The 27248-nt window shown below is 44.5% G+C and overlaps 1 protein-coding gene across 3 annotated transcripts; it reads left to right on the top strand.

Annotated features, from left to right (window-relative positions):
- The first annotated feature begins 3207 nt into the window (after nt 1-3207).
- Nucleotides 3208-26789, top strand: FAXC (failed axon connections homolog, metaxin like GST domain containing). 3 transcript variants are annotated; one of them, XM_081904664.1, is made up of 7 exons: nt 3208-3582; nt 3677-4214; nt 12110-12245; nt 15868-16064; nt 20886-21103; nt 22427-22543; nt 25798-26789. In XM_081904664.1, the coding sequence occupies exons 2-7, from the start codon at nt 3961-3963 to the stop codon at nt 26082-26084; spliced, it is 1209 nt and encodes a 402-aa protein (XP_081760790.1). In that variant the 5' UTR covers nt 3208-3582; nt 3677-3960; the 3' UTR covers nt 26085-26789. The 3 variants fall into 3 exon arrangements, with proteins under 3 accessions (XP_081760790.1, XP_081760792.1, XP_081760791.1); XM_081904666.1 differs by having other exon boundaries at nt 3681-4214; XM_081904665.1 differs by lacking the exon at nt 3208-3582 and having other exon boundaries at nt 3603-4214.
- Nucleotides 26790-27248: the final 459 nt, after the last annotated feature.

The raw sequence follows: 27248 nt of genomic DNA on the forward strand, positions 1-27248 counted from the left end.
TGTTCAGCTCCATCTGTTGCACCCTGTTAACAAACGATAATCTACTATGGTATTCCATGACAAAAAGCCAGTGAGCTTTATTACTACTAATTAGCACCAAATTAATATATCAACTCATCTGAAATGTGAATGGCAGATTCTCTGGGTATCACCAAAGGTATAGTGTCTATATTAAGTATACTTCGTATATTTTCCATAGATTTAGTACACAAAGTGATTGAAACTAGATCCCAGTTTTCTGAGCTAAACTACAGTGGTACCTCGGGTTACAGACGCTTCAGGTTACAGACTCCACTAACCCAGAAATAGTACCTTGGGTTAAGAACTTTGCTTCAAGATAAGAACAGAAATCAGGCGGCGGTGCAGCAGCAGCAGGAGACCCCATTAGCTAAAGTGGTACCTCAGGTTAGGAACAGTTTCATCTTAAGAACGGACAGCCAAAACGAATTAAGTTCTTAACCCAGGTACCACTGTATATGATCCACCTTTTCTGGAAAACCTTTGGAGCTATCCCCAGTATCTTAACTAAGCCAAAGTACATGCAATAGAAATAGTTGTACAGTGGTGCCTCGCAAGACGAAATTAATTCGTTCCGCAAGTCTCTTCGTCTTGCGAGTTTTTCGTCTTGCGATGCACGGTTTTCCATAGGAATGCATTGAAAATCAATTAATGCGTTCCTATGGAAAAAGCCTTCCCCCGACCTCTTCTGGCTGGCGGCATTTTAAAATCGCCCGGGACAGCGGAGGACTTCTCCGCTGTCCGGGGCGATTTAAAAGCCCCTGGGAAGGCAGGCAGGGGGGACAAAGGCTTTCCCGCCCGGCCGCCCGGCTTCGGGACATCGTTCCGATGCCGGGCGGCTAGGGGAGGCTTTCCTGCCCCACCGCCCGGCATCGGGACGATGCCCCGATGCCGGGCGGCTGGGGGAGGCGTTCCTGCCCCACCGCCCGGCATCGGGATGATGCCCCGAAGCCGGGCGGGGGGGAGGCTTCAAAAGCCGTCCGGGGGCTTTTAAATCGCCCCGGACAGTCCCGGGGCGATTTAAAAGCCCCCGGTTAGGCAGGCAGGGGGGGCAAAAGTCTTTGCCCCCCCTGCCTGCCTTCAAAAGCCGTCCGGGATAGCGGGAAGCGCTTCCCTGCTATCCCGGACCGCTTTTAAAATGCTGGCGGTGGGGAGCAAAGCCTTTCGCCCCCGCCGGCCTTCCTGGACCTCTTCTGAAGTCCGGAGGGGGGGGAAGGCTTTGCTCCCCACCGCCAGCATTTAAAAAAAGGTCCCCGAGATTTCCCTATGGGCTTTCGTCTTGCGATGCAAGCCCATAGGGAAAATCGTCTAGCGAAGCGTCGCAAAAACCGAAAAACCCTTTCGTCTTGCGGGTTTTTCGTCTTGCGAGGCATTCGTCTAGCGGGGCACCACTGTACAGTCATACCTCAGGTTGAAGTAGCTTCGGCTTGAGCATTTTCGCGTTGTGCTCAACGGCAACCAAGAAGTAACAGAATGCGTTACTTCCGGGTTTTGCCGTTTGCACATGCGAAGACTCTCAAGATGACGTTATGCGTGGAAGCGGCGAATTGCAACCCGCAGACGCAGGGACGCGGGTTGCGTTCGCTTCAGGATGCGAACAGGGCTCCAGAATGGATCCTGTACGCATCCAGAGGTACCACTGTATTCCATATTCCCCTCCTTTCCCTTTTAAGGAGATCCGGTGGCATAACTGACTCTATACTCCCATCTTCCTCGTAACCTACACTCACTGGCAGAGGAACCAGAGTGTGGAGGGAGCAGATCGCCTCCGATACCATTATTCCAGTAGGGTGCCATCGTGGTGCCCCCCCAGACATGCGCCATGCCCCCACAGGTGCACGTCATGCCCCACTGGGGGGGTGCCAGCCACCCCCCCCACCTCCTCTCCACCCCTGGTAGCGGAGCATGCAGCTTCACCACTGCCTACAGTCTTAGATAATCATTATTTCAAGGTCACCTAGCAAACTTGATGCAGAATGTGGTTCTGAACTCAGGTCTCTGTTCTGGCTTCCCAATTGTGGGCTAATTGGGGGGGGGGGAGAGAGGAAGCATTTCACTCCCATTCCCACAGTGTACAGTTGTGAAGTAATAATCATTCATGTCCTGTTAGATACAAGTAAATGCACAATTTTTGAAATGTTCATTGATTTGTTAATGTTTGTTTGCCTGGTTGCGCAACAACATTCCCATAACCACAAGGCTTCCCCTTTCCAATTATTGACATCAAAATTACTCTACTGATGGATTCTTAAATATGTATGATGGAAGTCATCTTTAAAGCGGTAAGCAGGAAGCTAATTGGAAAGGAAGATGCACTTCATAACAGAAAAAGGACAAGTTGTCCTCGGTCAGTAGAATCTCTGCAGAAAGAAAGAAAATGTCTAACAAAAGAAAAATTACTTTTATAAATACAGGAAGAAGTAGATTTCAAGGGACACTGATGAAAACCATAATGGAAGTTTGCTAAATGGCCTTGGCATTTAGATCTGCTCTAGACTGTTTCTTAGTCTTGTAAGGATAACCTCATACTTGCCACCCGAAAAATTGGGAGGAAGAATATCAGCTGCATTGTGAACAGTTTCCCCCCCAACTGCAGAGGCATCTCGGGTAACATGGGTGGGAAAATTAGCTGTTCCCTATGATAGTATTCAGCAGCTAGTAAGCTCTGCTGTCACTCTTCCCCTCCCAAGAGCGGTTTGGGAGAATAGTCCATGCCAGTAGGCCTTTGCATCAATGCCATTTGAGTAAGTGGCAATGGGCTCCATCCAGTGGCATAGCGTGGGGGGTGCAGGGGGGGCCGGCCACACCGGGCGCAACATCTGGGGGTTAGGGTTAGGGGGCGCAAATCCATGGGTTAGGGGGTGCAAATCCACGGGTTAGGGGGTGCAAATTACTTGCCTTGCCCCGGGTGCTGACAACCCACGCTACGCCACTGGCTCCATCAGAGACCCACCCCATTCTCTGCAAAAAAGCAACAACGGTCCTTTGCCCAAACTGGTTGCTGACTTCTGGGCCAGGGATATGGTGATGAATGAAGCAACCATAGTTCTGGGGGCCAAGAGGACCTAGGCGTCAAATCTTTTGTCAGGACGCTTATTTGAGAGTCAGCCCTATTGAATCTAGAGTGAGACTTGCTTCTAAGTAAACATGGATAGGATGACACTACTTCGCCCTCATGGCCAAACATGGAAGAAAACTAATAATTAAAATAAATAAAAACCCGCATCTTCTAAAAAGCAGGGGTTTTGTTTACCAACGAGAACGCATGCTTTTATTTGCTAGGATGCTGCGTCCAGCCCCCCCTCCCCCCGCACACACACCTGAACGCCACCCACGTGACATGGTCCGGTCTAATGTTGTGAAAGCTGCAGGGAAGGAAGGACAGCACCATGATGATGAGCCAATGAAGCAGACCGGGGCGCGCTTTCTCCCTCCAAACCAGCCATCAATCCCGCATCGATCCCCGCCCTGTTTGTCCCAGAGCTCTGGGCAGACCTGCCCTATTGCCGCCGCGACCTTCCTCGTCCTCCCTCCAGCCGACGCGACAGTGGGAGGCAGGCTTGGGTGGGTGCGCCTGGATCGCGGGGAGGGGGGGGGTGTTTCAGGGTAGATGAATCGATCCTGAGGTTTATTTATTTATTTGTTTGTTTTCCCCAAGGCAGGAGAGCCATGACATCACCCCTCCTGCATGCAAAGGCACAAAGGCGAGAAGCAGCTGCAGGAGGACGGGGATGAGGATGTTGCAGAGCTCGCCAAGGAGACCCGGCGCGGCTGCTGCTGCTGCTGCTCACGCTGCTCTCGCTTTCCCTTTCCTCTTCCTCCTCCGCCTCTAACTAAGCCTCCGGCTCGCCGCCTGCTTCTCCCCCCGATGCAGACGCCGGCCCTGGCTGCGCCCGTGCTCGTTGGGGGAACCGGGATCCAGCGCCGCCCTCGCCGCGCAGCATGCCCTGGGGGGTTGGCTTCGCCTCGTCCAGGTCGTGCGTGGTGGATCTCAGCCGGAACCAGAGCCTCTGGTGCGCGGGCTCCGACGAGCGCTTCTCCTTTTATGGGGAGATCATCGCTTTCCCTCTGCAGGATTACGGCGGGGTCATGGCCGGGCTGGGGTCCGATTCGTGGTGGAAGAAAACCCTCTATCTGACCGGGGGAGCCTTGCTCGCCGCCGCCGCCTACCTGCTCCACGAGCTCCTGGCCATCAGGTGAGAGGGGGGCGCCTCCGGGGGAGAGAGATGGAGAGCTAAGAGGTTCAAATTAGCAGCAAGGGCACCCCTAGGGAGGAGGGTTGTTTTCCTAGGGTGGGGTGGGGGGATTCCTTGCTGGGTGGGGGAAGGGACGGGCTGTGATCAGCCATCATGCAGCGATCAAATGGGTTCCAGGATACCCGCAGAAAGAGAAGCTGCGCCTCCTTTGTTTCAATGTGGACCATCACAACTGCAGGCCTTAGTCTGAGCCCAAGGTCCATCAACCCCGGAACCTGTTTTCAGTGCCAATGCTCCTGTGAAACGCTTGCCATGGTCCTCTGAGCATATATAGAGTGTTTTTATGGCACTGAGTAAGTGCAGCCTGCAGCTGAAGGGTGGGGGGCTTCCAGGTGCGATTTGCAGACAGGTTTTCATGCACCCCCATGAATAAAGGTGAGTTTTATAATATGCTTCAAGCTGATCAGGCCATGCCAACTATGTCTTAAGGTTAAGGGCTAAGGAAAAATAATATCCCAATAATAATATATACACAGCTCTTAAATGCTAGCAGTTGATGTGGACTGCTTCACAGGGGTGTGGTTTGTTTTGGGTTTCTTGCAATGTGGTTATTATGGAGTACTTGACACACAGCCAAATAATACTGGTTGGGCATACAGAATAGTAGTCCCCATGGGCAGCCTCCTGACAAAAAGGGCTTGCTCTGGAGACTTCCTGGTGGGTTGTGCCATTGGTTTATATGGCCCTCTCTACCCTATTATAGGTATGTGTTTATGCTGCAAAGGATATGATATGAGCACCAAATATGATAGAAATGGGTGTAGAAAACAGGGAGAGGCGGAGAATCAGAGCGGAAACTTCCGTTAACTCATTTTCATGTATTGGATAGCAACTCCATTCAGTTGGGATGCACCTTCTGTTATCTCTGCTTCTGTTATCATTTTGAGTCATAATACGTCACCCTTACAAAACTGCTTACTATGGGATTTTTCCATGGCACACAGCTGTTCATTCCCTGCCCTCCACTAGTGTTTCACATTTTAAACTCTAAAAGATCAGTGTGTTGTCAGAGGGGCCAGAGGCAAAAGCGACTGAAGGAGCAAATGTAAATTTCACATTGATACACTAGGCTAGTTTCCAGGCAACCAAGGGGCATTATGGGAGTTCCACAAAACATTTCAGCCAGGAAAAGACACTCAAGAGAGATATGAAGTAGGACTGGGGAAAGGCCCAAGGGCCAGACAGGGAAGCCTGAGAGGCTGCATTTGGCTCCCAGGCCTGCAGTTTCTTATACCTGCACTAAGTCTTCAAGTTCCACCCAAACATAGCAGTTCCACTAAATATCTGGTCAGCCTCTAACTTTCTGGGAATGCTACTTCTTTGGCGAAGGTATTAGGAGGTGGTAATGGTGGGATGAACCCAGACCCAAAAAACTTCCTGCTAGTCCCACTGCCATAAATAAATCACCACATCCTCCACACACCCCTCTCTCTTTTGCAACTGGAGAATCACTTAGTGTATCTCATCTGAGACATGTTTACATTCTCCCACAGTTGCTGAATTGCACCCCAAACCCTCCAAAACCGTCCCAGATCTGTGAAGCCCCTTTCTTATGTTCCCTTACCTTCAGACACGAGGGTTTGTTGACATAAAAGTCAATATAGATGTGCCTACTACTTCAAAATGATACCATCTCCATCTATTTACAATGGTCTTCTTTCACTGTAGTGTAGCTTTCTGTAAATGCCACAAGCAGCTTAAAATGAGAGACCAGCAATGTTTAGATAAATTATGCATCTGTGATTGTCATAGGCCAGAACCTGAAGTTAACATCTGGTGCCGTAGTTGGTCTTTATTATTCTTGTAAACTATATTAAATAACTGCAGCTGCGAGTCCTGGCTGTCTTGGGACAGCACCTGGTAAACTATTTCTCCTATAGATCTAGATGATAAGTATGGAGTGGTGGTGATGGAGGCAACATCCAGAGATTATTGGGACAGATTTATTCTGGTAGACCAGGGGTCTGCAACCTTTAAGACAAAAAGAGCCACTTGGACCCGTTTCCGAAGGGGGAAAAACTGGGAGCCGCAAAACCATTGCGACATTTAAAACAAATATAACACTGCATATATTGTTTCTTACCTTAATGTCCGATCTGATAGCAGGCGGGAAGGTGACGTCGGGACGGTGCGTGACTAACGCACGCACCGCCCCCATGCGACGTCACAGCCAGTACAGCGCCCGCCACAGTGGGGAGTGTCGGGGAACACAATGCGCCTCCTCCCCTCGCTAGTATCTGCCCCGGAGCCACAGCAAAGGTGTAAAAGAGCCACATGCGGCTCTGGAGCCGCGGGTTGCAGACCCCTGTGGTAGACAAAGGAGCCATCCTTGCACAAAACAGGAGTGAACAGATTGATATCTGTGATATCTGAGAACTGTTGCAAATTGCCACGAGAGAAACAAGAACAATTAAAGAGGGAAATACATGCCTTTATGCTACAATTTTGAGTAAGCTTGTAAAATGAATTAGGTGGATTTATCCTGAATTGCTGTTTGTGCTGGCCTGAGTCATCAGAGGAGAAGACTCTTGTAACACTGGTTAGTCAGTGCTCCAGAAAATCATTAGAGATTTTGCTGTGGTTGCAATCAGGAAATGGAGCACTGTAGTAATTTATGCACTCATTTAGGTCTTTGACACCAAGCAAGGCCAACATCACCTATCTGTTGCAGTAGAGATGAGAGCAGAGTGTCACTCTACGCAAAAGTGAAAGCACCGGATAAAGGATTGTGCCCTTTAGGTTTCTTCTGGTTACTAAGCAAGGGGAGAGATAACTTTGGCTCCCTAAAAAAAGTTCAACAACTCTGGTAAATACAATGCGTAGATCACTGCCAATTTTTTTAGTGGGAGTAGATTGCAGTCCCTTGGAAGTTGGACACCCCTGATCTAGGCCAACCCCCTACAGTGCAGGAATATGCAGCTGTGCTGTATGGGGACTGAACCTGCAACCTTGGAGTTATCAGCACCATGGTCTCTAACCAACTGCGGTTAAAGACACTCAGCAATTCTTTTTGTAGCAGGAGCTGGTGGAAGCTCAAAAGCACTGAGGAAGGCAAGTGGAGTGAGATTTCTTCCTTATTCCAAGGATGAGGTAAACAGTGCTTCAGAGTCCAGTGTAGACACCCCCCACCCCATCTCAGAGGATGTTGAGCTTGACACAGATAAGACACAGGTATCAATCAGGAGAAGGGTGAATGGGAAGAAAAAAGAGCCAGAGGGCATTCTTGTTTCACTCTAATCAACTTAGCATTTTTTGTAACTATATTTACTGCAATAAACAGCACAGCCTTAAGGCCAATATCTGTTCCCTGGCATTAGTACAATGATACTTTCTGCAGCTGAAGCTAGACTGGACTTTGTCTATGGGGAATTTTGATATCCGGACATTGCATTAAGAGCTCAACCTGTTGGAATGGAATTTTCTAAAAGTGCTGGGTGGGAGATACTTGGGATACACACACATAGTGATGAACAGTTGTGTGTTATTCATCTAGTGGTAAGTATATTTGCAGGTGAACCTCTGGGGCCAGAGTTCATGATGAAGTCACTTGGTACCAAACTGATGCCTGACAGCAAGTGGAAGGTTTACTGTAGCTTTGATAAGGTCTCCTAGTTCATGAAGATCTGCCTTTGTGCTACACAAGGGAAGGACATTGCCACTTAGTCCTATGTATCCTTACTGCCTTGTAGCTACGTTTTATCCTCACTGTTCTTTTAATGGTGTTTTTGGTTATATTTGTTCACCTCCCTGTCTTTGATGATGGGTGACTTATAAATATTAATAAAATAAAAATAAATAGGATCCCCACATCATACAGTTTAATTAAGATGTACAGTGGTACCTTGGGTTACAGACGCTTCAGGTTACAGACTCTGCTAACCCAGGAATAGTACCCCGGGTTAAGAACGTTGCTTCAGGATGAGAATAGAAATTGTCCGGTGGTGGTGTGGTGGCAGCAGCAGCAGCAGCGGGAGGCCCCATTAGCTAAAGTGGTGCTTCAGGTTAAGAACTGACTCCAGAATGAATTACGTACCATATTTTTTGCCCCACAGGGCGCACCGGCCCATAGGGCGCACCTAGTTTTTTTTTGGGGGGGGGGGAAATAAAGAAAAAAAATTTATTTCCCCCCCAGGTGCAGGGGCGGGGCGGGGGAAGCCCGAGCTTCCCCTGACCCCAGCCCCCAGAACAGGCTGCTATCCGCAAGCTGTGGGAGAGCTGCGCGCCCCAAGCTTCTGGGTGCAGGCAAGCTCTCCGATAGCCGTGGAGAGCGAGAGGGGTTGGTGCGCACTGACCCCCCTCGCTCTCCAGGCTTCAGCGAAAGCCTGCATTCGCCCCATAGGACGCACACACATTTCCCCTTCATTTTTGGAGGGGAAAAAGTGCACCCTATAGGGCGAAAAATATGGCAAGTTCTTAACCTGAGGTACCCCTGTACCTAGATTTTATAACCCTTTAATTCCAACCTGTTCCTTTCACCTACTTTTACAGTCTTCAATAACTGAGTATAGGCCTGGGATGAACAGACCAGAAGACTTGCATTAGTTTATTAAAACTTATTTAATATTGATCTACCTAGAGGTAGATTATTTAAGCCAACAAGTGTTGTTAAATAGGTGGTTACTTTTAGTCACCTTACAAATTGTTGCTGTAAAGTTGTTATTGTTGCTCAATATTCCCTTGTTCTCATCACTGAGCAAAACCAATAGCCAGTTCTCCCTTTCTCCTTCCCTGGTTAACTCATGGGGCTTCAGTTGCAAGTCTTCTCTGTGGTCAGGGTCTCACTGAAAATATATACAGGATTGTAAAATAGCCTCTTAGCTGTTACTCACACTAGACTCCACCTCTTGCAACTACGGCTGCCGCTCCGATAGATTTCCTGCAGCTCTCATCTCAAGTCTTCCTTCTGGTCAGCTACTCAATGGCCAGGGCTCATGCACAATGATGTCAGTTACCTCCTGAAGTATTCCTGCAGCTGAGTGTCAGCTGCTGTCACTTTGACTAGTAATTATTCTGGAGAACTGAAACTGGAATGCCCTCACACACTGCCTTCCCTCTCTGTCTGCCTTTAGTGATTCTCTGCTAACCTTCTGCCTCTTTCTAGGCTTTTCACTCTGACCTACTGCTCTCTCATGATTGGCTCCATACAGGGCAGTCTTTCCTTTCCCTTTTTCCTTTTCCTGCTTCTGTTCCCTTCCTCCACTCCTGCCAGAATCCTCTGAGCAATCTTCAGAGTTCTCTCTGCACTTCTGAATCCCCATTAGCCTATAAACGTGAGGACGAATGATCTTTGAATAGATTGTCTGCTAAAGAACCTATGACAATTTGACCCTTTTCAATTCTCCTGACCCATATAACAGCATGATTCTTTTGTTAATTGAAGCCTTGCAAGTATGTAACAAAAAACACAATATTTTGAAACTGTTATTGGCCTAACCATTTCTTAGCAGACTGCCTGCTGAGGCACAGGAGCTAGAGGCCAGATTCTTTCCTCTCCTCTCATCCTGCCCCAATTGACGCAGTGGACAATTTTCATCCAAACAGTATGCATATCACAACAATATTATTGTATTTGGACTTTACCTTAACTGTGAAGTTTCTTCACAGAGCTACTGTCAGGTTGACTTTGGTAAAGTATATGAAATCCTGTAAGAGATTAGGAGAAGCACAGTAATAAATACTGTTGTTGTCATAGGACTAGCTGTGACTAGCTTTGTCTAACAGTGACTAGTTGTCATAGGACTAGCTTTGAGTTGTGTGGGACAAAGGCTCATAGTAAGAGTTTAATTCTATCAATCTCTTCATACAGGGTGCCCTCATAGCAACTGAAGCCCCCTATAAACAGAATTCCTTTTGGGTTATCCAGCTTTTATTTATCCACAAGTTTTATGTGTATCCCATCTCATTAAAATCAATGGGATTATAGAATGTGGAAATCTGATTAGCACCACTGAGGGAAATAATCTATGAAAACAAAGGATTTGCTGATCTGCATGTTTTAGTTTTCATGAATTAACAAGGTTTTCGTATCATTTTAATGCATGTGGCAGATGCCCAACCAAAGTGGGTGGGTGTTGTACAATGTATTCAGGGCTCCATGTGTTTTATTTATTTTAAAATTCAAAATAGCCACATACAGGAACTTTGTCTGTATGCATTTTACTTACTAAGTACAGTTGCATATACCTGCATAACTTCTGTTCACTTATAGGACAGGCAAAGAGCTGTGCAAGGCACTGGGGCCACATTGTCTTGGCCACTACTTCCCCTGCCCTCTGCCAGTGCCTTAAGTAGCCTTGCCATGTGGCAGACTTGGGGCAGCATGGAAGAAATTAGTTCCATTAGCACAAGGATTTCCGTTTGCTGAATGGAACTTCCTCTTCCTGTGTTCTTCCTTTTTGCTCTGGTTCCTCCCCCACCCCTTTGGAGCAGATTTGTGTGGGCACGCAGGGCAGTGAGAGGGAGGGGAAGATCAATTGCACAAATGGAAATCCTTATGTTGACAGAACTACTTTTCTGGACACCACTTTCAGGCAGTGGACCTCATGCACCATTAAGCCTGGGGGCTGTGTGAGTGGGTGGACGTGTGCATTGCACACCTGTTTCCTAGAGTGGTTGTTCTAAGGTGGCGCCATATTGGACAATGGTGCCATATTGGACAAGGTGGCACCACCCTAAAGCAATCACTCTAGGAATTCTGCTCTTGCTGATGCTCCTGGGACTAGGATAGGGGATGAAGGCAAAGGTGGAGGCAACAGATCACATTGAAGAGCCAGAATGGTGTAGTGCTGAGATTGTCAGACTAGGACCAGGGAAACCCATGTTCGAATCCTTACTCAGCTATAAAGTTTACTAGAAGATACTGGGCCAGTCACTATCTCTCAGTTGCTAGTCTGTTTCATAGGGTGTTGTGAGAGTTAAATTGACTGAGGAAGAACCATGTATGCCATCCTTATGTAAGAAGTACCTTTGTAAATATTTGCACCCCAGGGTTCTGGGACTTTTAACCAAATCTGTTTCAGCAATCTTAGTGGATTGATCCTTGCTTTTAAAATAGAAGTAAACTGATCTTCTCAGGATGTTAACTTCCTTGGTCAATACTAAATGTCCTGCTTGCTGACATTGGGATTTCAGAATATACACAAGCCTGGTTATATTTATTCTGAAATGGTTCCTCACGGGCATAGAAAAAATTAAGTTGATCGTTGGATTGACTTGACTGAGTTTATTTGAAATAATGATGGTGGGGTATAGAGAAAGAGTATTTATCTCTCCATGAGGACTATAAGCTTGCTTCAAAAGAAAAAAAAAGGGACTTCTCAACATTCTAACTTCAAAGGCTTTTGCTAAGTACTTTGGGTCCATGGCTATATGTTATCTTCTCCTTCAACATGCTACAAGTACCATGTTAATTTTAGTATAGCATAATGTCCTGATGATTTTAAAGTAATACTCAGCAGCATTAGATATGAACTAATAATAAATCAAGGCTTATGTTTGGTATCAAGGCAGTTTCTGGACAAGATGGCATTCCTACATGTAACGCTTTCATCATAACTATGAATATGGTCATTTGTGTGTATATGATTTTAACTGTGGAAGGTTTTAGATATTTTGAATATTGAATCACCTTGACTTGGCTTATTTTGCCCTTGCAGTCCAAAGTGCTTCTTAGTGACTTAAAGCTTAATGAATACAAAATGGTGGCAGCCTATTGAATGACATAAGGAAAGTTTGCCTCAGCAGTTGCATTGTGCTTTGCAAGTTTGACATATTGATGCTGTATGACGCATGATGGATTCTGTTTTGTAAAACTTACTCGCTTGTTTTGCTTATAGGAAAGAGCAAGAGGTTGATTCAAAAGATGCTATTATACTGCATCAGTTTTCAAGGCCAAACAATGGTATTCCGAGTTTATCTCCTTTCTGTTTGAAAATGGAGACTTACTTAAGGATGGCTGATTTGCCCTACCAGGTAAACTTGTGCATGTTATGTTACTTTGGCTACTTACAGGCGCATGATGCCACCTATTTTAGGACCATATGCCTCGCCTAGGGGATAGGTGTATTGGTCTGTTCTAATGAGAAAAGAGTCCCGTGGTACAGTCATTGCAGAACAGTACCACCTCATGATGCAAGTTTTTAGGCAGCTTGTTGGAAAACTCTCCCATATTGCACTCTTGGTGGAAAGCTTAAACATGGGAACACATAACTCTTTACATGTAAGCTTTGACATGTGTGTAGTAGACAGGTTTCTGGGTGGGACTGCTTTCAAAAAATGATCCTTGTATATAAATGGCGTAGTAGTCATGCCAGAGTTCTGTACCATGTGATTGCCTCCTTCTTTAATCAATTATTCTTAGGGTTGCCTTCTGATTAAGGTGACATTTACTTGATTGAACATGTTAATTTTAATAGATAGATAAATATATTAGGTGTGTCCATAAAAATAACAATTCTGATTTTAAAAAGCCATAGCTTAACACCAAATTTCAGTCTATTTCTACCATTTACACACACACACACACACACACACACACACACACACACTCTTTTGTGCTTTTCTGACTCTTCACGGTTCTTGCTGCCTCCAAAATTCACAGAGATGAAGACTCCACTACCCCTTGTTAAGAAAGTAACAACCATATGAGTGTAAGGCTGCATAGCTACCTCACACAATCCTTACCTTATCCAGTGATCAACCCAAAGTCCAAGAGAGCAGCATGCATCTGGATTGAATTTTCATGAAGACAAGTGGAACAGCCCAGGAGGACCAGGTCAGAAGAGCATTTCTAGAGTAGAATATCCCTTTTTAGGAAGCAGATGAACATAGGAACAAGTCAGACCATTAGTTCATCTAGCCCAATATTGTTGCCACTGGCAGGCAATGGCTTTCCAGAATTTCAGCCAGGAGATTCTTCCCAGCCATAGCTGGGGACTGAACTTGGGACATTTTACATGCACAGCATATTCTCTACCACTGAACTACTACCCCTAAGTTTGCTTTAAAACATGCAGAATCATAGTGGGATCTGCCACATAATTTTGCTGTGTGGAGTGCTCCTGTTTAATCTTGTGGTGCCCATGAGCCATGCTGCCCCCAGATATTCCCTTCTGTCAAAGACACCCAGCATTTCATGGTCATTGAGAATGCTCTTTCCAGGGTGTCTGTATCCCCATTCTTTAGTCCCCCCCACCTTCTGAAAACCTGGAAGTGGGGGGTGTTTCCCCTGAGCCTGCTGCTACTTCCCCCTTGTAAACGGGTGATGCGATTTTGGCTACGTAAGCACTGTCACTTGCCTCTGTACACTGGAAATAGAGGGAGTTGTTCAGATTTGCTTAGGGACTGCCTGAACACCTGCCTGGTAGTGTTAATACATTTTGTACCTGGCATTTGCAATTCCATGTGGAAGGGAAAGCAACTGCTGTTAAAAAGCAATTATTTCTTGGGTATATCCTGATTATACTAAAGTTTGTCTTTTCACATCCCTCGCTATTTTTGTCAAGTAACAGATTGAGGCAGAAGCTTTTATTATTGTGGCACTTTCAGTAGATTGGGAGCTGACTGTTGTCTTAACTCGGTGAGGTCCATACATGTACAGAAGAGGTTCCCTCTCTTGCACGGCCTGCTGGAACCTGCCTGCCCAATGGTGCCATGCACATGGGCCAGGCTTGCGTCATTCCCACTGCTACACTTGACAAGAACATAGAAACCATATTGTTTTGGCATATTGGCAAAGGGTTGTAACAAACGACTGCTGTTATTAGCCATGTGAATTTTACAGCCCATTTTGAACTGGATTCCCCACCCCCAAATTTATTTATTTTTTCTGCTACCCCCCACAGATTTGATGTCTTTTAGCAGGTTTATTTGATTTTGTTTCCCATGTAACTAAAAGTAGAATTGTTATATTTGATTAGGGGATCAATAAAACACTTCATATGGTTTAAATGTTAATTTGTTAAAAATAATTCCCATGTAAAGGTGGATTATTTTTTTTTAGTACTTGTAAATATGTGATAGTGAGAGGGAGAGGGAGAGGAGAAACCTGTAGTGTTGCTGGAAGGGAAGGTGAGATATAAATATAATGACTCAGTTGCACACTCTTCGCTTATGTTGTTTAGATATTAAGGGGGTGGGAGAAATACTGTAAAGGCAATCAAAACATAGCAGGCCTAAAGAACTGTGCTCATGAATGGGCTTCCTAGGATTAGACTCATGAGAAGAAGTTAATTGCAGCTTTGATTTTAGATTTGACTGGTTTTGTCTCCATTCCAATTGCTCAATTTGAATAGTATTATGTTGGTTCATTATGTTACTAATTAAATTTGTGAAGCAATGGATTTCTAAAAGTAGAGAATGATTTACATAAAAATGTAGCAGCAGAGGGTTTTTTTGTTTTAAAAAACATAATTTGAAAAAAAAAATCCATCTTGGAAAATTCCCACCAAACATTTTTCATTTTTTCTACCCAACACCACTGGGTGTTATGCTTGCCTATCATCTATCTATCTATCTATCTATCATCTATCTATATCTCTATCTCTATCATCTATCTATCTATCTATCTATCTATCTATCTATCTATCTATCTATCTATCTATCTATCTATCTATCTCTATCATCTATCTATCTCTATCATCTATCTATCATCTATCTATCTATCTATCTATCTATCTATCTATCTATCTATCTATCTATCTATCTATATCTATCTATCTATCATCTATCATCTATCTATCTATCTATCATCTATCATCTATCTATCTATCATGTCATCACCATTATTAACTACTTGATGGGCTCTGTATGTTGCCTTTCTTGTTCTTCCTTTGCTGTTTCACCTGCCTTTAACCCTCTGCCACCTTCTTGTAGTGAGCCATATTCAAATGGGAATGGGAAGGCAGGTGTTTGACATGCAGAAGGAATTGGTTACCCATATTGGAACACTTGAAAGAATAAGGGCTAAGTATGGGTTGCAATTGAATCCTCCCACCCTCAGTCTAGCCATCTGTCTTTATTGGACTTGCCAAGGGATTAAAGTTGGTGGTAGAGTCTCACATGCACCCACACCCAGAGTCTGAAAAATCCAGCTGAGGGCTATCTCACTTTTTGCAATTTTGCCTGTTACTTAGTTTTGGTCTAGAAATGTCCAAAAATGTAGGCTGGTTCAGGAGATGGGCATGCATACCTACACAGGTCTAGTGAGCGCATTGCAGTTTGGAATAGAGAGGTGCCAAATTTACCTCTAAAGCATGTTTCTGACTCTAGAAATGAGGCATCTGTGATTTCTCCTGCCCAGTCACCCATCCCTGTCTGCTCTTGTTGTTCTCTGTTGCTCAGCTCAAGCTACACTTGAGAGTCCCCCTGCAGCAAATTTTCCTGCGGGCAGAGAATGAAAGCATAAAAGGTAGATAAAAACACCTCACCATTCATTCGGGAGCAGACATAATGCTTGGTTGTGACCTGTTGGTTTGTTGTTGACTTAGCAATAGAGCCTGAATTACTGATTTGTGATTGTTGTGTTATTATTAATATTTTTTAAATGTGTGTTTGATTTCTCCCCCTGTTTTTGTTTTGGTACTTCTTTTCTTAGAACTACTTTGATGGAAAACTTTCCCCTCAAGGGAAAATGCCATGGATTGAATACAATTGCAAAAAAGTGTCCGGCACAGAATTCATTATTGATTTTCTGGAAGAGAAGCTTGGAGTCAATTTAAACAAACATCTTGGCCCGCATGAAAGAGCTGTTTCTAGAGCTGTTACAAAAATGGTGGAGGAGCACTTTTACTGGTAAGTTGCCATGGAAATTAGACGCTCTCTGATGATTTCAGATGTGATAGCACACTTGTTAGACCCAATTCTCTTTTCTGTCTTCTAGTTATATTAGCATTGTCTTTCTGCTTACTCACACCACCCGAAAAGATTCCATTCACCCCAAAAGACAAGAGGGCACAGATTTGCATAAACTTTGCACATCAGAGGTGCCAACCTGAATAAAACATTTGGGGGGTCAGGTAAGTCCTGCCCCACATAATTGATCACAAGATGTGGGGTACACACCATTTGAATGGCAATGCTCATCAACTTTGAAGGAGCCTGGCAATATCTATGTCTGCATAAAAATATAGGGCTGCAGCCTCTGTTCATCTCTCTTTAATTTTGATGGCAAACCTGCCCTTTCCCAAGGGCTACAGCTGTTGCCCAAAGTGGTTTCCTGGCCTCCTAAGGCTTTCAGTCTAATCAATCAGCTATAAGGCAACAAGTAGGAAGGAACAAAATGAAGGGATTATCCAAAATTGAAATACAGATAATAAAGGTGGCTGAAAATACACAGTCGCATCTACTTCCATTTCCTTGCACCTAGGTTTATTTTCTTGTTGTTGACTCATCAAGTCAACAAATGCCTCCCATGCACCCCAGGGAGAACAACACTGACTTGGAGGATTTATGATAATGGAAAAAGCACAGTTAGAATGCCATAGAGAGATTTCATGTTCTTAGACATTCAATGTTTGCTTCCATAATAAGTCAGTAAAATCCAGCTGCTTCACCTCCCTAATCAAAGGCAGGATTCTTCACGCAGCAGCCTGTTTTAAGCCATTTCCTAAATTAACTTATGCTACCCCATATTATATTTTACATTCAATTCATGTTATTCAACTTGTCCACTTCAGTACATTTACTTTAGAATTGTACCATCTAGATATGCCTGCAAAGCCTCCCAAATTTCAAGAAATTTCCCCAAAGATTCTGTATGGTTTTGGGCCATTTCAAAGCAGCTGACACCATACAATGGCAATGTGCTTGGAGATGCAAGGAGCATGTGTCAAAGGCAAACAGTGCATTTCTGAAGTCAAATGGGTTCTGGCCCTGTAAGCTGCCTGGATGGGATTGCAGTCACTATAGATTGCAGTCCAAGGTGCTTTGAGCTCCTTCATAGTTGCCGCTGTCATCATCAGCATCAATGCCTGATTACCCCATATACTCATTGTATACAAGGAAGAATTCCTGATGGAATGTTGCCTGTAGGGAAAGAAAGGTCCAAGAGCTCCCTCAAAAATAGTCACCCACTGTTATCTGTTACTAGAAATATTGGAAGCAGCCTTATACTGAATCAGATCATTGGTCCATCTGGCTCAATTTTGTCTACACCGACTGGCAGGGTTTCAGACAGAGGACATTCCCAGACCTGTCTGGAGATGCTGGGGGATTGAAATGATTAAAATTCTACTTCTTGGTTTTTCATTCTCAGCAATAAAGGTGCAGGACAGAGGAGATGAAGCTGGGAGGGTTCCTCCCTTCCATTGCATTCCTCTTCAACCACTGCTTTGTTATTTCCTTTAAAGTACTGCTATTGATGTCATCTCTCTCTTGTTCCATTTCAGCAAGTAGTTTAGCTTGATAAATAATTAAGGGTTAGATCCACAAAAGACTTTTGCTGTGCTGGCGTGACTCTCTCTTTTTTCCTCCTCCTCCTCCTCCTCCTCCTCCTCCTCCTCCTCCTCCTTTTCAACTCTCCCCAACTCAGCTTCTGCAGCTGAGCTCTGGCAACCCAGAGTGCTTCCCAATGCAAATTCACCCTGATTTCTTTGCAGGGAGATTAGGTGGTGTTGGCTATTGAATGAGCATGCATTCAGTTTTGGTTGTGGGGAGGTTAGATGATGATGTGTCATTCCACACTTAAAACAAGCAAACAAATATTTTTGGAAGGTTTTTCATATTTCAGCGTGTACACATACACATTGACTGCAGAATAGCTTGTGATATTGTAAAAGTATATCCAAAACTAAATACTAAACAAAAGAACCCAAACAATCAGGGAGGGGAGAGAAATAAATATAATAAACATGTCATCGCTGAACAATGCATCTTAATCTATAGAAGGCATGAAAAAACAGTAATGTATGCTGAACATTTCAGATTTGCATTCAGGGAGATTAGGCAACATTGGCTATTGAATGTGCATTCAATCTATCTTGCTCGCAGGCAGGTTAGAGATGTCGCATCAAAGCAAGTGTTATCCCATCGTCCTATTGCGTTCCTCATTTCAAAAAAGTTTAACCTTTTGGGGAAGCTAGTTGTTGCACCAACAACCTCCTAAGCAACTGTCATTGTGCAACCTGAATTTGCCCCTAGGTGACTGAATACCCCCCCTCCAAAGTCTGGAAGCACTCCTGGTCACAGAACACCTGGTGTGGGAGCTGAGAAGCACTAGCAGTGATTTCAGGGCTGCTATCTGGGGCTCTGAAGAAGATGCCCAGGCATGGCTCTCTTGCACATGTTGCAGATGGGTACTCATACAAGACCTTTGTATATAAGACCTAAAATGGCATTCGTTTTGCTCATTCTGCGTGTATCTGTTTTTTTAAAAAGAATATGGATAATGACGACAACAACAACAACCCATCTGGCTGGGTTTCTGCAGCCACTCTGGGCAGCTTGCAGCATATCTAAAAACATAATGAAAACATAAAGCATTAAATAAAAATAATAATATTTATACTCCACCCATCTAGCTGGGTTTCCCCAGCCACTCTGGATGGCTCCTAACAGAACACTAAAAACAAGAACAAAGCTTCAAATATTAAAAACCTCTCAATACAGGGATGTCTTCTAAAAGTTGTGTAATTCTTCATCTCCTTGGCAATTTCTTCTCCTTGATCAATTTCTGCATAGTGTTGAATGATTTCTGTCAATGTTACTAGGGAGCCCCTGGCAGTTCTGTTTTCTTTGAGCTTTATAGGCACTTGGAACTTCCCAAAGCCAGCTGGTTGAAGTGAGAACTGTGTGCTAAAAGCACCTTGCTGGCATACTTGGCATGTTTTCAGGGTAGGGGACCAGGTTTGTTTGTGTGATCTAACTGGAAAGCTTCCCCCCCCCCACAGCGGGGTCACCTGAGGCCACCCTCTGTCATTTTAGGGAAAGCTTCACCAATCTGGTGCCTTCCAGATGTTTTGGATGACAACTGCCATCAGTCCCAGTCAGTGTAGTCTTTGCATGCAGAAGTTCCCAGGTTTTGTCCCCAGTGTCTCCAGGTAGGGCTGGGAGAAACAACTGCCTGAAATCCTGGGCACCTGCTGATGGCCGTTGTAAGACAGTACTGAGCTAAATGCTCTGGCTCAGTTTAAGGCAGCTTCCTGTGCTCCTAGACTGGTGGGGCTTGTGGTCCAGAATATCTAGAGGGCATTTGGTTGGTAAAAGCTGCATTAGGGTAATGGTGAAGCTCAACTTTGTTCAAAAGCCAGCATGAGGAGGCAAAGGAAGAGAGCCGGTAGACAGGCTCTGTAGGGTAAACGACCTGAATTGACACCACTTAGAAAGTATTTCTGGGTTTATAAATATTTCATTCTGAACCTTGCTGAAAAACTACTGCGCCTAGCTTTGAGAGCATTGTTGATCTCTTGCTCTTTTAATGTTGTGATTTGCTCTGCTACTCGGAATAGTCCTGAGGAAGAGGCGAGGGGTGGGTATGGGACACGCAAGCGCAAAGCCTGTCTTGGTAGCTTCCTTGCATGTTTAGCTTTTGGAAGTCTCTGTTAATATACTGTGTTGACAAGTGCATCTCTGGTTCCAGCTGCATGCAGTCCTCTTGAAAGGGGAATATTCAAGTGTCGCTGAGAGAGGTAATTAACAGTCCCATTAAACGTGGCTTTCACACTCAAACAAGCATTGCTATAGAACATTATTATTAATCCACAAGGCAGTCCTTTGTTTCAAAAATGTCTGCAGTCACTACTTTGTAATTACTGGCATCATCATTGCCTAGGTTGAAGGGTTAAAGGTAAAGGTAAAGGTACCCCTACCCATACGGGCCAGTCTTGACAGACTCTGGGGTTGTGTGCCCATCTCACTCAAGAGGCCAGGGGCCAGCGCTGTCCGGAGACACTTCCGGGTCACATGGCCAGCGTGACATCACTGCTCTGGCGAGCCAGAGCTGCACACGGAAACGCCATTTACCTTCCCGCTAGAAAGCGGTCCCTATTTATCTACTTGCACCCGGAGGTGCTTTCGAACTGCTAGGTTGGCAGGCGCTGGGACCGAGCAGCGGGAGCGCACCCCGCAGCAGGGATTCGAACCGCCGACCTTTCGATCAGCAAGTCCTAGGCGCTGAGGCTTTAACCCACAGCGCCACCTGCGTCCCAATTATCTTTCAAGATAATTAATTATCTTTCAAGATAATTAAGGGCAATTTGTGGAAAGGAAGGTGTAAAAATGTTTTAAATACAGTATTACTGAAGTGGGAGCCCATGTGTGTGTGTGTGTGTGTGTGATTATTACTACTAATAATCTACTACTTTTTAAAAGTAGTAGATTATTATTAGTAGTAAAAATTTTAAAAATAAGAGTTTGAAAGACGTTTGATAATTATACTGTCATCCTTCTCTTCATAGTAGATCTAGCTGGTGGTGAAATTGTGCTCTCCCCCACCCCGAAGCAGCTTTTCTCTGTTTCAGTGTAGCACAAAAGAAGTTTGGGGAATCTACTGCCTCAGTGAAGCCTGTTCTTCCTATTATACGTGTTTATCATCTTCCGTTTTGGGTTGGTTGAGAGAAGTGTGTTTGTGTTCCTTCACAGCTATAAATGTTGTTTTTTCCCCTCACCACTTTCTAGGACCTTAGCATATTGCCAGTGGGTGGACAATCTCCATGAGACTCAGAAGATGCTTTCCTTTACTGGTCCTTTTAGTGACCTGCTGAAGTGGATTCTCTGCCATATAACGAAAGGAATAGTGAGGCGGGAAATGTACGGCCATGGCATTGGCCGCTTCTCTGAGGAAGAGATCTACAAGCTGATGGAGAAAGACATGCGCTCTCTGGCGGGTCTTCTGGGTAATGTACAGTGCCTTTCATTACATTATATTGAAAATGCATTATCACTTGTTTTGATAGACTACTCCAACCACTTTCATCTTATGCATAGTTTAGGTATATGCCTCATGAATGTGTTAAATTATCTCCCCCACAATCCAAATTGCACATGCTTCAGAAATTCAGCTCCGTGTGAGATGCTTTCATATGCCAACTTACATTTTATTTAGTTGCGTTGATTTTAGAGATTAATTTCTCATTATGCACAGTCTTGGCTATTCAACTCTGATTCTGCGTAAGTGTAATTTTGTGTTGAAAGGAAACCTGCAGAGCTGGTGTCATTGAAGACTTGGCTCAGCATTCTAGGAAGCAGACATGTTTTCGGGAATGCACCATGATTCATTCAAATTCTCTACAATAATTAAAAATACCGGCACTATGGATCACCTAAAATTACCGTACACATTTCCACTCCACAATAATGCACACATAGAGTTCCCTTGTGAATGAGCATTCTCATTTGCCTCTGCAATGGTAACCCTGATTCAGGGGATATGGAACCTTTGTCGGCCCCAACATCACAATTCTCTGGGGGCAACCTTTTGAATGCCAGATGCCTATGGCATGCAAGGCCAGGCAGTGGTGTAGTGTAGGGGGGGGGGGGCTGGTGCCCCGGGAGCACAATAGGGGGGCACAAACCAGGAGGGCCTGGAGAGCACGAAGGGTGCAGATAACCCTCCATGTGTCTCATCCAGCACCCAAGCGCTTGCCAGTTGGTGGTAGGGGCTGGGGGGTGCCTGCCTGGTGGGGTCCAAGGTGAGGGCTGAACAAGCACACTCCGCATCTGCCCTGGGCACTGGCGAGCAGCCCTACACCCCTGGGGCCAGAGGCAAGAAGTGGAGAGAGCAATGGGTGAGACTCTTGCCTTTGTATAATAGGCTGCTTGTGTAGTAGCTGAAGCTCCCCACCCCTGTGCTAAATAAGCACTGTGGGATTATCTTATTCTTTGGGGGGAATTGTTTATCACTGCTAACGCACAAAACTCCTTGGTCGTATTGCAGTAGTCCTCAAATGCAGGTTCATATATGAACTTTAACACACTCTTCCTTTTGATGCATTAATTGGCTGAAATACCCCTGCAGTGACATGGCAATGCCATTCTGCAATCACTGAAATTTGTGCCCGGTGATTTGCGATTTAAAAGCTTGACTGCTGAGCTTAATGCTTTGAAGATAATAGCAGGATGTCACCAGGCAACTGAGTATGTGAGTTGGGAGGGGAGAAATAAATAAATACCCACAGGCTTTAAAAAAAGAAAGAAATGCTTTTGGCTTTGTTTTGTAGGTGATAAGAAGTACATCATGGGGCCCAAACTTTCCACTTTAGATGCTACAGTCTTTGGACATCTAGCACAGGCAATGTGGACGCTGCCAGGAACTAGGCCAGAGAGACTAATTAAAGGTAGGGGTTACTTTAATTGCGTTATAGATTTTAAGATATTATTTGATGGTGAAGGGAAAGGACCTGTTTGCAATCTGACCCAAGGCCTATTCATGCAATGCAGGAATTTGCAACTGTCTCATATGAGGACCAAACTTTCAACCTTGCCATTAGCAACATGCTCTAGCCAACTGAGCTATCCAAGCTAAGTGAGTGCAGTTAGCTCACCCTTCAGATTTTTGACCAAGACAGGGAAGTCATAAGGTAGAGCTGGGATGGTGAACACTGTCAGGAAGGAGGAGCCAGGAGGCATAGTTCTTTGCTGAAGGGGCTAAGTGTGCATGGGACTTCTGACTTCAGGCAAAACCTATGGTCTAAGATTGGAGTTTTAAATGTCAAACTAACATATATCACCCTCTCAAAAAACATCCGGATGATGAATGGCAACATAAAAAGCAAACGAACTATAAAAACAATAGAGAACAATCCGTAAATGTCAAGCTAAAATTTCCTTGAGTAAACAACTGCATAGGCCTGTAGGCATAAAATGGTCTTCAAGTGATGTCTGAAAGTAAAAAGCAAGCAGGCCTGCCAAAACTCTGGTGGAAGAGATATTAAATGCCTGACTTCTCATCGAGGCCAGCTGAGCCTCTGTTGCTCGACCCTAGCATCTTGATTTATGTTGCAGTTCATTAGCTCTCATCCAGTCCATGACTGCATCCAGGCAGGCACAGGTTTAGCCATGCACAACCTCGACTGATTCAGATGCTACAGTGAAATAAACCTGGGCATCCATGTGCTGGTGACACTTGCTCTAGATCTCCCCATCACTGCCCCCAGTGGCTTCATATAGATATTAAATAGTATTGTGGACAAATTGTACCCTTTCGTACCCTGCAGATTAGCTGCCAGAGGGCTGAGGTATAGTCTCCCAAATATTACCTAATGCTGCTATCTGGAACTGACTCCAGAAGTAGAAAAGAAGCCACTGTAAAATGGTACCCCCAACTCTCTGAAGCATTCCAGGAGGTTATGGTGATCAATGGCTGAAAGATCAAGGAGAATCAACAGGGTCTCATTGCCCCTCTCAATTTCTCATCTCTCAGGGTGACCGAGGCTGCTTTTGGTACCTGACTGGATCTGCACCCAGACTAGAATGGGCCAAGATAATCAGTTTTGTCGAAGAGCATTTGCAGCTGAACTGTCCCAAAGCAGCAATAATAACAACAATAATAATAAACAAACAAACAAACAAACAAACAAACAATTTATACCCCGCCCATCTGGCTCGGTTTCCGTAGCCACTCTGGGCAGCTTCCAACAAAAGATTAAAAATACCATATTTTTCGCCCTATAGGACACACTTTTCCCCCTCCAAAAATGAAGGGGAAACGTGTGTGTGTCCTATGGGGTGAATGCAGGCTTTCGCTGAAGCCTCGGGAGATCGGCACCACTTCACGCCTGCCTCCCGACGGCTGCGCAGAGCTGCCTGCATTCCGAAGCCTGGGGAGACCGGAGCGACTTACCGCTGGCCTCCCTAGGCTTGTGGATAGCAGGCTGTTCTCGGGGCTGGGATTGGGGGAAGCTCGGGCTTCCCCCGCGCCAGCCCCATGCCTGGGGGGAAAATATTTTTTTTCTTTATTCCCCCCCCCAAAAAAACCTAGGTGCGTCCTATGGGGCGAAAAATATGGTACATTAAAACATCAGTCATTAAAGACTTCCCTAAACAGGTCTGCCTTCCGGTGTCTTCTAAAAGTCAGATACAGTGGTACCTCGGGTTACAGATGCTTCAGGTTACAGACTCCGCTAATCCAGAAATAGTACCTCGGGTTAAGAACTTTGCTTCAGGATGAGAACAGAAATCGGGTGGCAGCAGTGGGAGGCCCCATTAGCTAAAGTGGTACCTCAGGTTAAGAACAGTTTCAGGTTAAGAACGGACCTCCAGATCAAATTAAGTTCTTAACCCGAGGTACCACTGCAGTTGTTTATTTCTTTGACATCTTATGGGAGGGCATTCTACAGGGCAGGCGCCACAACCGAGAAGGCCCTCTGCCTGGTTCCCTGTAACTTCGCTTCTCTCAGTGAGGGAACCACCAGAAGATACATTATGTTTATGTACAGTATGTGAAAGTAATATTGTTCTACAGAATATTTTCCTGTAGAATCCTGATGAAGAAAGGCGAGTTTCTCTCAGACAACCCTGCCACCTGGTGGTACAAGGTTGCACATTACCTATGTCTATTAGAGTTCTAAAAACAGGCTATAGGGGAAAGCATTCATCCACTGCAGTTTGTTAGGCTTCATTTTGTCCCATGTTGTCCTCGGGACATATATCATTTTTCTATTAGAGATAATGGCTGCTGTTATATATAACAGTGAACAAGTCAATAAAATGTGTTTTAAAGTATGAACAAATAGGAATGGTACTTTGAGATGTAGCCACAAGATTGTGAAGCATATCGGTTGTATATGAAAAATACCCTTCTTCCAAAAGAAAACAGCAAGTTATAGAATCATAGAGATGGAAAGGACCACAAGGGTCCCTTTTTAAATTAAACAATATTTAAAAATATATATTTTTCTATTTTTAGTGGTCCTTATTTTTAATTGTAAGCTCCCTTGAGTCCTGTCAGGACAACAACATGAGGTATAAATAAATATATAACAACAACAACATGAGGCATTATTAAATATATAACAACAACCACATGACCACTCTTGTACATGCATTGGTAACCTCAAGACTTGATTACTGCAACATACTCCATGTGGGTCTGCCATTGGGTGTGGTCTGGAGACTTCAGGTAATGCAGAATGCCAGGGCTAGACACAAGTATTAAAAAATCTGCACTGGCTTCCCATCTGCTACCAGGCCAGATTCGAAGTTCTTGTACTAGTTCACATGAATAACTTAGGCCTGGAATACCTTTAGGACTGCCTTAAGGCTGTACATCCCATTTTGCTCACTGATATTAACTGGAGGACCACTAATAGTGGTTCCCTATGGACCAGATGCATGATGAGAAGTCTTCCCTTCAGTGTTGCAGGTTCAGCTCTGTGGAACTCCCTCCCATAAGCCCCATCCCTGCTGAATTTCAGACACTGAGTTAAACCTAGTTTTATTTCAGGAGGTAGTGAAAAGTGAGTTATGCATTATAAAAATAAAATGAATTGTATTTTCTCAATGAAAAATAATAATATTATTACTACGTATATAGGCTTTGTAATTGGGTAATCATATCATGCTATTTCCTTCCCTCCCTGTGTTTTCTTAGGAGAACTGATTAACCTTGCTATGTACTGTGAGAGAATAAGGAGGAAATTTTGGCCAGAATGGCACCATGATGATGACAACACTCTGTATGAGTCAGAAGAAAGCAGTGAAGCAAGTAAGACTCAACCATTGCAGGACTTCAGTTTTTACTCAAGGACAGAAACATTTGATGATGAGGGAACCGAGAATAGTTTTTCGCGAACACCTGACACCGATTACACAGGACATTCCCTCTTTGATTCTGATGTGGACATGGATGACTACACAGATCATGAACAATGCAAGTGATGTGTCTACAAAACGCTTCTCCATCTTTTATCAGAAATTCCACCACCTCCTGGGAATCCTGCCAATTGGCCCAGGTTCTAAAGAGACCCAAATTGGTTGGGACGTGAGACAATGTTGCTTTATGCCATTCATGTGGATCTTTTCAGCATTTTTATTTTTATTTTTTTTAGAACATTCCACTGGATTCTAGAGAAACCATTTTTAATTCTGTTTAACAAGGTGGTATAGTTGACGAGGAAGGTAATGTGTGGGGACGAGGACCCCCCCTTTTTAAAGAAGAACATTCCAGAATGATATGCAGAAACCATCCATAGGCCAAAAGGAAGTATTGAGAAAGGCTGATGTTTGAGCTGATATCTTCCCAGAGACAGGCTTGGTGGAGGGAGGAAAGAGGGATCATTAGGACTTCATTTCTCATCTCTACATAGATTGTGGAAATGGTTGAATGGAGTAAACACAGTGAGGGATTATAACATTATCTCCACCCTGCCCCTCTGTGTCTTCCATAAGTTTGGGTGTGCCAAGTGACTGCATTTCCTCTGTGCACCCATATGGGGAAGGTTCATCTGGTCCCCAGTTTCACAGAGAAACAGCCAACAGAGACAATAAGAATGAGGGGTAGTTGTTTTGCATTCAAAATCCCACCAATTGTTTCCCATCTGACACATCAGCTTGGCAATTTATTTGTTTATATTGTAACTTTTTTTTTAAGGGGCCAGTGCACCAATTTTGCTCTTCAGCCCTATGGATAAAGCCCACTGCCAACATTTCATCACACTTTTGTGTGACTGAGAAGCAGAAGCCAAGTTCAGGTTATGCAGATGGAGAGGTTAGCTATGCACAGAGAAGCAGAACTGATTTTTGAGGACTTGAATTGTGGGAGGTCAAAAGAAGAGGTTTAGTCTTCACCCAAATACCTTCCTTTACACTTAAAAAACACACACCCTTTCTCTACTACAGTGGTACCTCGCAAGACGAATGCCTCGTAAGATGAAAAACTCGCAAGACAAAAGAGTTTTTTGTTTTTTGAGTTGCTTTGCAAGTCAAATTTCCCTATGGGCTTGCTTCGCAAGACGAAAATGTCTTGCAAGTTTGATTTTCAATGCATTCCTATGGGAATCCGTGCTTCGCAAGACGAAAAATTCGCAAGATGAAAAAACTCAA

Source organism: Podarcis melisellensis (genome assembly GCF_964234715.1).
Source record: "Podarcis melisellensis genome assembly, chromosome: 3".
Classification (NCBI taxonomy): Eukaryota; Metazoa; Chordata; class Lepidosauria; order Squamata; family Lacertidae; genus Podarcis; species Podarcis melisellensis.

What these genes read in the sequence shown, in the direction of transcription:
- FAXC (XM_081904664.1), top strand. Translation starts at nt 3,961, where the DNA reads ATGCCCTGGGGGGTTGGCTTCGCCTCGTCCAGGTCGTGCGTGGTGGAT. An exon ending in TGGCTGATTTGCCCTACCAG is followed by an intron (nt 12,246 to 15,867) that starts GTAAACTTGTGC and finishes TTCTTTTCTTAG; the next exon opens with AACTACTTTGATGGAAAACT. An exon ending in CTCTCTGGCGGGTCTTCTGG is followed by an intron (nt 21,104 to 22,426) that starts GTAATGTACAGT and finishes TTTGTTTTGTAG; the next exon opens with GTGATAAGAAGTACATCATG.